Source organism: Episyrphus balteatus, chromosome 4 (assembly GCF_945859705.1).
Source record: "Episyrphus balteatus chromosome 4, idEpiBalt1.1, whole genome shotgun sequence".
In the NCBI taxonomy this organism is placed as follows: Eukaryota; Metazoa; Arthropoda; class Insecta; order Diptera; family Syrphidae; genus Episyrphus; species Episyrphus balteatus.
This window is the reverse complement of record NC_079137.1, coordinates 71,931,007-71,940,904: the sequence shown is the minus strand read 5'-3', so window position 1 is coordinate 71,940,904 and position 9,898 is coordinate 71,931,007. Positions and strand designations below refer to the sequence as shown.

The 9,898-nt window shown below is 35.5% G+C and overlaps 1 protein-coding gene across 1 annotated transcript; it reads right to left on the bottom strand.

Annotated features, from left to right (window-relative positions):
• Nucleotides 1-398: 398 nt before the first annotated feature.
• LOC129919343 (uncharacterized) lies at nt 399-2,186 on the bottom strand. The gene has a single exon (XM_056000200.1). It carries the CDS (start codon nt 2,184-2,186, stop codon nt 399-401), a length of 1,788 nt encoding a protein of 595 aa, XP_055856175.1.
• Nucleotides 2,187-9,898: the final 7,712 nt, after the last annotated feature.

The following is a 9,898-nucleotide window of genomic DNA, read 5'->3' as shown; positions in this document are numbered from 1 at the left end:
AACGGACTTTTGAAAGATTGTGCCTCTGGTGTTGACGTTTGAGTTCTGTATAATTCTTTCAAGAACGATGTTAAAAAAATAGCATGACAGTGCGTCGCCTTGTCTAAAACCTTTTTCGACATCAAATGCTTCGGTTAGGTCTTTACCGACTCTGACGGAGCAGCGTGCATTCTCCATCGTCATCCTGCACAGCCGGACGAGCTTTGCAGGGATGCCAAAACTAGACATAGCTCTATACAATTCATCTCTGTATATACTGTCATACGCGGCTTTAAAATCGATGAACAGGTGGTGGGTATCGATTTGTTGTTCCTGGGTTTTTTCCAAGATCTGCCGTAATGTGAATATTTGATCGATGGTGGACTTTCCTGGTCTAAAGCCACACTGATAAGGACCTATCAGGTTGTTGCAAACGGCTTCAGACGTTCACATAGTACGGCAGAGAGGATCTTATATGCGATGTTAAGGAGGCTGATTCCTCTGTAGTTGGCGCAGGTTAGAGGGTCTCCTTTCTTAAGGATCGGGCACACGATGCTGAGATTCCATTCTGTGGGCATGCTTTCCTCCGACCATATTCGGCAGATGAGCTGGTGCATACTCCTAACCAGGTCATCTCCTGCTGCTTTAAATAGTTCGGCAGCAAGGCCGTCAGCTCCAGCGGCTTTGTTTGACTTAAGCTTGGATATGACTGCCTTCACTCCTTCCAGGTCGGGGGGACGGAAATGTTGGCCTTCATCGTCGATATTGAATGGTGCAATCTGTCTTTGGGCGGGGTTGGCTTCGTCATCGCCATTGTAGAGATTGCAGAAGTGATCTTTCCAAATTCTCAGCATCGCTTGCGTCTCTACTACGATGTTTCCCTGTTGGTCTTTACAGGCTTCAGTTCTAGGTTTATACCCCTGAGATGTTCTTTTTACCTTCTGGTAAAACTTACGAACTTCATTCCTGTTATAGCATCCCTCTATTTCCACGATCGCTTCTTTCTCGTGTTGCCTCTTTTTTCTCCTGAGAAGCCGATGTTCCTCTGTTCTTTTCCGCTTGTAGAGCTCATTGGCAGCTCTGGTCCTTCTGTGCAGCGCCGCTTTGTATGCTTTCTGTTTAGCTGCATGTGCTTGCCGGCATTCATCACCAAACCAGGGGTTTCGTTGTGGTGGCCTTGTGAAACCCAGCACTTCTGAGGCGGCATCTCTAATGGCTTCTTGGCAGTGCTGCCACTGGTTATCTATACTTGCTGCTGGCGGCGTAGGACTTCTTAAGAGGTTATTCGAGACGCGATCGGAATAGGACCTGGCAATCTCTTGCGATTTTAGTCGTCCGACGTTAAACTTCCTCACAGTATTTCCTTGTGTTGGCGATGGTCTGGAAATCCGCATCCGTACATTGGCTACAACCAGGTAGTGGTCAGAGTCAATGTTGGCTCCTCGGAACGTTCGGACGTCCATAATACTGGAGGAATGTCTAGCGTCGATCGCAATATGGTCAATCTGGTTGATGGTGGATTGATCTGGAGATTTCCATGTCCCTTTATGAATCTTGAGATGCGGGAAACGCTTACTTGCTATGACAACATTTTGCCCCGCAGCAAAGTCGACTAGCCTGAATCCGTTATAGGATGTGTTGTCGTGCAGGCTATGCTTTCCGACTGTGCTTCCAAAGATATCTTCTCTTCCTAGCTTTGCATTAAAATCACCCAGGACAATTTTAATGTCGTAGCTTGGGATTTGCTCGTAGGTTTTTTCGAGGAGCTCGTAGAAATTATCTTTGGTGGTATCGTCTTTATCTTCCGTGGGGGCGTGAGCACATATCAGGCTTATGTTGGTGAATTTAGCCTTTATGCGGATCGTGGTGAGGCGCTCGTTGACACAGTTAAAACTCAGGACGTTCTGCCTGAGTCTGCCTCCGATGACAAATCCACATCCAAATGTGCCCTGTTGCCGGTTGCAGTCGCCGTAGTAGATATCGTGGGTCTTCAATTTTCTCTTGCCCGGCCCTTCCCATCGCATTTCTTGGATGGCAGTTATATCTGCCTTATAGCAGTCGAGGGCCTCCGCTAGTTGTTCGGCTGCACGTGGTCTGTTAAGGGACCTAACATTCCACGTGCAGATTCGAAATTCGTTGTCCTTATTTCGTTTGCTAGGGTCGTCATCAGTAAATCCGTCCGTTTCCGAGGCTTGTCGTCGTTCCATAACTCCATCCTACTTCTGGTCGGGCAGTTACCCCGACGGCAGAAGCCCCCAACCTGGAGGGCCAGTCCCTTTGATGACTCCAAGGACGAGAGGTTGGCTAAGCCGCTCCTTATAGACCTGTGCTCTGAATATGTCTGAGTAGCTCATATAAGGTGTTCACCAAGTAGTTCGGCCTTACTGGAACTGGTGACGCTACCGTTGATTCTAAAAAAGAATTCTTCCGCTACCGTCATTTGTTGGAAGTGCCTTGGTGGGAACACTCCTTCGTTGGGGGGGTAATTAGTAGCAACAGCCTACTCCGCTTCGACCTGTGGACCATGGGAGGCCCTTCTGCGAAAACAAGTTTCGCGATCGCATAGCTCTAAGCTTCATAGTAGTAGTCACCGTAAGCCCATCCGCCACGACAAGGCTTACCCCCATGGATGGGGATAAACAAATATATTGTGAAAATTTTATTGAAATTTTAGGTTCATACAATGGCCAATGAATTAACGAGTAATTTGCAATTTATTTCAAGTTGATAGCTTCATTAGTTTTTGAGTTGCGTTGCACGGCGCGGAAAAAAACGCGTTTCGAGAAAAATGCGTTTAAAGTTATCGTTTTTGTACTGTGGTAGGTTCGGAGCGCTGGGTATCGGGACTATCTAGGGACTTTTGAGGCTTCATTTAATGCTAAAACCTTTGAAAATAGTTTCTTCAGTTGATAAATGAATGTACAAGGCAAACAAAAAAAATAATGCAAAAATAAAAAATTCCAGAGTGCTTTCCCCCCTTAATTGCACTATAAATAAAATGCACGACTGGGGCCGCACGTACTTGCTCTTGCAGTTCAAAGCACTTTTATGTTAGCTTACTTGTAGATTATAAGAGCTGCCTCTATATAATTTTTTAAGATATTTGGTTGATGTAGGGGAAGAGCCGGCATGGAGGCCAAATGTTAGTTAAGAAAATTTTTTTTTTTATTTGACTTGACTTTTTTGAGAAAAAATAAAAACGCAGTTTTACTGCAATTACTTTGAATATTAAGTATGCAAAATTTAATCAAAATCATAAGAGCCATTTTTGAGAAAATTGCAATAACTCCATAATGATGTACGGGAAGAGCCGACATCCACGATTTAAAAAAATGTAAAGACCATATTTCCACTATCCGTATTTTTTGAGGAAAACTAAAAACGCAGTTATGTTAAAACTATGTATAGCATTACGTGTTTTAAATTTAATCAAAATCGTTAGAGCCGTTTTCGAGAAAATTGAAACACCTCGAAAAGTTTGTGTGGGAGGTATACGTTCTAGGTGAGATATTAAAAAACAAAAAAAAAACCAACCTTGGAAATTATGAAAAAACGATCTGTACCAAATTTCACGAAAATCTGTCGAGCCGTTTAGGCTGCAGCTACTTGTACAGATGGACGCACGGACGCACGGACGCACAGACCGACGGACGTCATGACGAAACCCACTTTTTTGGACTTCTTGACTATCGTAATGTTAGTTTTGATTAAAACCTCGAAATTTTTTTTTGACACGAAACCAATACTTGCCCTATAGAGCAAGTAAAAAGATAACTTAACACAATTTGGAAGAAATTCTTTGTCAATGGCTAACACTTTCTTCAAGGAAAATAAGTTAGTTTCTTATTTGCAATTGGCTATGATGTGACTTTCATAGAGATATTTCATTATATAAGTTCACTCCAGGATACTTTTTTGATATAGAAAAAGCATTCGACAAAGTTTGATTAGAACTGATTCATTGAAATTAAAATTCTATGAAGTTCAATTTTTCGCGATAATGTCATCAAAACAACTTATTTCTTTTTAGGATGTTAAAGTTCAATTTCGATTCTGCCTAAGCCGTTCCAATCCAGCGATAGGAAGTATAATCTGCAGTCAAAGACATCGAATGCTCGATATATTAAGCTCCTATCTGCTAGAAATCTACTTGTATGTGCATTCGGAAAAAGCTAATTAAAAATTTTAAATGCCAAGTTTGCATTGGCAAGCCGTTTTCTTCTGACAAAATGTAGAAACAAGTAATTAAGGCATGTGATTCACTGTGAGACAATTAACACTACCATTTGTGAATCATGAATTTCACGCCATTTATATCAAGTCATCTGTGAACTAGAAATAGCAGCTTTTTCCTTAAAAAGAAAAACTAACACCTGGTATGAGTTATTGCTTACAATGACAAAAAGTTTGTCTCCCTTTTTGCCAGACGTTAACCTTTAACCATCGTTCCCATATCACAAGTTGATAGGCTCAATATTCAAAACACACAGTCTACCCATTCAATAATTTTCAGAATCACTTCTTTCAGCCTCTATCTATACCCTCACTATTTACAGTTTAAATTTTCTCAAGGCTTCCTCTAGTAGAGGTAGGTACATAAAGGCCCAGACTACAAACTCAGAGGTTGATGTCATTCAATCCCTTTTTTTACTTGCGATATAGTTACTATAGGGCAAGTTTAGGATTCGTAAAAAAAATCGAACTCGAGATAACAATTTAACCAGACATTACGATGGTGGAGAATGCCAAAAAAGTGGGTCCGGCAATTCTGTCTGTCTGTCTGTCTGTGTGTACCTCGAGCTACCGCCTAAACTAATAGGGCGATTTTCTTCAAACTTGGTAGTTAACAGTTTTGGGTGATTCCCTAGAGGACAAATTGAAATTTTTTTTGTAGGACCAAAACTAACGGTACCTGTCATATAACGGAAATAGAAAAGTTAATTTTTTTCAAAAACGGCTCTAACGATTTTGATTTAAATTTTTGTGTGTAGTGTAACACATAAAAGCTTTCTTTAAAAATAAAAAAAATATTTTTTGTACCGTTATTAACGGTACCTGCCATAGAACGGTTTTTTTTGATTTACGAATTCCTAGTAAACGACATAACAGATTTCGACCAAAATTTTTATACAGAAACGTTTTAATAATCAATATTTGAAAAAATTTAGAAATTTTCAAAAACCACGTTTTTGGATTTTTAAAAAATATTTCAAAATTTTTTTTTGGAAAATCAATTTTTTGAAAACGGGTTGGTGAAAAATTTTGAAATTCCGTTTTTATGTGTAAATTAATTTCTTCTTCAAAATGGCATACCAACATTTTTTTTTGAAAAATGTTAGAAAATTTTTATATATAAAAAATTATTTTAAAAAAAAACGGCTCTAACGATTTTCGAAAATTTTTTTCTAAAAATTCCTTTTTATACAAGAAATAAAATGGCATACTTAGTTTTTTGTAAAAGTTCATTTAAAACGGTATTTAATTATTTATAAAAACTGATATTATTTTTTTTTTGCACCACTTATGAAATTCCGTAAAAATATCAAGTTTTAAATTTTCCCTTATTTTGCCCAATGAAAATCTTTTAAAATTAGAGAAACTTTTACCATAAGAGCAAGTACGTGCGACCCCAGTCGTGCAATTTATTTATACAACACGCGCAAAATTTATTATTCCGAGCGACACTTGAGTTATCCTAATGCTATCATCGCACGACACACTTGTAACTCCTGAAGTGTCAAATAAATTGGTATTCATCTCCTTGGCAATTATTATAGTTCCCGTTTTTCCTTATAGGTATAACCAAAGAACCAAGTGATGTGAGCAAAAACATCAAGGGAACACTCAATTTCCTGAGGAAATTCTTTTTATACATTTTTTTTTTCGTTTTTTGTTTTATTTTATTAGAATTTTCAAAAGGATATTCACAATGTAGACGGGGTTGAAACGGTTGGATTGAGAGGCACTTTAGAAAATCTAAAGAAGAGGCTGTCTACAACAAAAAAAAAAAGGGAGCTATGCAATGATGATGATGGTTGAGTGGAGTTGAGTTTTTTGTATCGTTTGGTCATTTCCATTAATTGAAGAATAAAACAAAGCGCAAAGCAAGGGACGAAATAAATAAAATAAATGAAAAAAAATTGAAAAAAAAATCAAAATTCAAACAACCAAAGGAAATTGAAGCCATTGTGGTGGCTGACGCATGACGATCTACATTTAGCTATGTATATGGCGTAACGAGTGTATTCCATTCCATATGAATATTTTGAAATCCCTTTCAGCTGCGGTTAGCCCAGTTAATTAATAATGTTTAACTTTGGAAAATATTGAAGTTCCTTGCACCAAACCACCACCACTACTATACATTTGGTTCTAATAATGGATAAATGTAGGTTGTATAGGCTCTGTGTTAATATGAGTGGGAAAACCGCATTGGCTTCAAAAAAAAAATAATTTTTTTCAAAAAAAAAAGTAGGCGAAACACAATTTTGCACTTTTCCAATGAGAGTAGGTTGGCTTGGTAATTCCTTTATTTCTCATCATCAAGCTCTCGTAAAGTCGGCACTGGAACTCATTTTTTGATAGAAAAGTTGCCCCTTGTATTGCCTATATATGAGTATATTTCCCAAACAAATTTTCATTTACACAAAATGTGTGTTCTATTTCTGTGTTAGGGAGGGGGATAAAGAGAGTGATGTGGTTTTTACTACGATAGAATGAGTTTTTTAGGTCTAAGGGTTTATAATGATTTCGGAAATTTAAGTGGAATTGGGGAGGTTATGATTATTTTTTGGGAGAGAAAGTATACATTTGTGGGATTTAATAATAAAATTGAAAGTTATGATTAAAAGCAATTTTTTTGGGAAATATTTCTATTTAAATGGTTTTGCTATAGTGGAGTAACTAAAGCTCAAAAAATTTGATTTTTTAAGAGTTACCACCAGACGGTTATACATCTTGAAAAAAAAATAATATTCTGACTTTTGTATGAAAATCGCTATTTCGCGAATCTTCAAGGACGTCTGGCAAGGGTAATGTCGCGAATAAAACGTCTGGGACCGAACTTTTTGCAATCAAGGTATCGCCCTCTACCGGATCTATATGAATTAAAGTCGTTATATACTCACAAAAATCGGAAAAAATGCATTTTTCAACTCCCTATAAACCATAGAATGCCGTGAAATAAACCTGCCAGACTTTCAAATTCTTAATCAGGACGCTATTACCTACACATACATATGACCCATTTTCGGTTATCCATAAACTCCCAAAATCTGCTGTGGGCTCTCGGTCTATAGACCAGTGCCAATCCGGTTTTCAGAGGGCAAAAGTTGAAAAAATTATTAGCAGCATAAGGGTGGTGGGAATATAAATTGCCCACAAAAAAATTGGGGGAAAGGGGGTGGGTGGGCGAAAAAGTGGGGTGGGTGTCAAAAATCATGGTTTTTTTACGATTTCTGTCAAAATTAGACATCCTATCGAAAAAAGTCAAATGCAAAAGTTGTAGGTAGTATAAATGTCTACAACTTTTACTCAAACAAATTTTTTTCTATAACCTCAAAAATATTGGAAAAAATGCAAAAATACGATTTTTTTATTTTTATCTTTTACAAAAATGGTTGGATTTTAACAAAACGTGGTTAAAAACTACTTTGTTATGTTTTCTATCTATTAAACATTTTTTTTGAGCAAAAAGTTAATTTTTTGATTTTTGACGAATTTTATTTGAAAAAATAGCCTATTTTTCAATCAAAAAAGTTACCGAAAAAATTTTTGATTTTTGAAAAGTTTGAAATGAAATTATTTAGATTAAAACCTATTATTTAAGATTGTGTTTAAAAACTATACTTTTGTTTAAGAAAATATTGAGAAAAATTGAAAAAAACAAAAAAACGATTTTTAAGATCGATTTTTCCGTAAATGACAGTAATATTGGCGAGAAATAATTTTCCATAGAAACTAAATTATACTTTTCTAATGGCCTTTGACCTTCTTAATTTGAATCTAGCATTAGAATAGCTCTAACGTGAAAAGTTTTTGAGATATTGAATTTTGAACGTCCAAAACACTATTTTTGTGATGTTTTGCATGGTAATATCTCAAAAACGTGATGTGATAGAATTTTTCTGACTTCGGATTCGAGCTCAGCGCACAAAAAATCATTAGAAAAATATACTTTGATTTCTATAAAAAAAAAAACTTTTTGACTAGTGAATTTGAACAAGGCATTCGATTTTTTCTTCCCTGTTCGAATTCACTAGTGAAAAAGTTTTTTTTTATAGAAATCAAAGTATATTTTTCTAATGGTTTTTTTTTTGCGCTAAAAGTTGTAAAAGTAAAAAAAAAAGTAAAAGTTGTAGACATTTATACTACCTACAACTTTTGCATTTGACTTTTTTCGATACGACGTCTAGTTTTGACAGAAATCGTAAAAAACCATGATTTTTGACACCCACCCCACTTATTCGCCCACCCACCCCCTTTCACCAAATTTTTTTGTGGGCAATTTATTTTTCCCCTTTCATATACCATTTATCCTAAATTTTCTCACCACCCATATGCTGCTAATAATTTTTTTATTTTCAAAAATTATTGGCACTTGTCTACTAGTAGTAAAATGTATAAAAAATATATTTTGTAGAACTTTTACCTAGCTACAGAAAATCGTTTGGTATATTTACTTTTTGGACCGATAGTTCAAAAGATAAAAAATAAAAACGATTTTGGACTTATCATACTTTGAAAATAAACGAATGTGAAATTAGTTTCAAAATGAATATACAATTTTTTTTTTTAAAGCCTCAGTCTATCAAACAATTGCATTTGGGAATAGAATATAGTGTTTCGAGTAGTTATTTTACTAGAAAGGCACTTTCAACTTAAGATTTTGAGTCAGTAGTCAGCTTCTTTATGTGTAGTCATAGGCGGATCCAGGGGGGGGGGGGGCACGGGGGCACGTGGGCACCAATAGTTTTTAATTGACAGTTAATGTTGAAAGTTGGGCTTTTTTTGAAAATAAGCAAATTTGTATAAAAACTACGAAATTCAGAAAAAAAATAGTTTTTGTTAGTAAACCCCACGGGGTTTTATTTTTGGATTTTAGGAAAGTGCCTAAAAATTAATATTAGATAGTTTTTTGCTTGAATTTTTGAATTTTTATATAAAAATAAATTATTTAAACTTTTTTTTTACTCCCAAAATATCGAAATAACTAAGTAAATAATGACTTTATTGAATTTTTTAAAAAATACGTGTTTTATTAAAGATAAAGGCCAATCGATTGACTTATTAATTTTTAAATTTACGACCTTGGGTTACAAAAGGTTAATGCAAATAAAAAAAAAAAAAAACTGGGTTTCCCGGCAAAAAAGTAGGATTCAGTTTTTTTTGTTATTCTTAGGAACTTTAATATTTATTAGAATGAAGTCTTTAGTATTTGACTAAAAACTACTAGGTCATTAACTAATGGTATAATTATGTCCATAATATTGCAAAATTTTATACAAAATCAATTAAAAAACGTAAACATTTTTTTTTTCAAAATTTCATCTTTAAAACTTAATTTCTCAAAATCTATTTGGTGAAACAACTTAAGTCAAAAAATTAAACAAAGAATAGATTACTAACTTTAATATAGCACAGAATTGTACGTGCATTTTCTGATTTTTTATATTTTTTTCTTCCGGCTAATCCAGGAGTAAGAGGGTTAGCACTTAAGTGGCTTTTACTGTAACAAGAAAATGAAAATTTTTCCTTCCGAATAACTTTTTGGTCATTTGGTACCTATTTGATGTGGGAAATGTGCCTAAATATTTTTGGCCAGGTTTTAGACCACTGTGGGTCGTTAAAATGTTCTGCTTGTTAGTCAGTCGTATGGTACTTCACTTTATTTCTAACTGTTATTGCTGTTTTTTTTTGC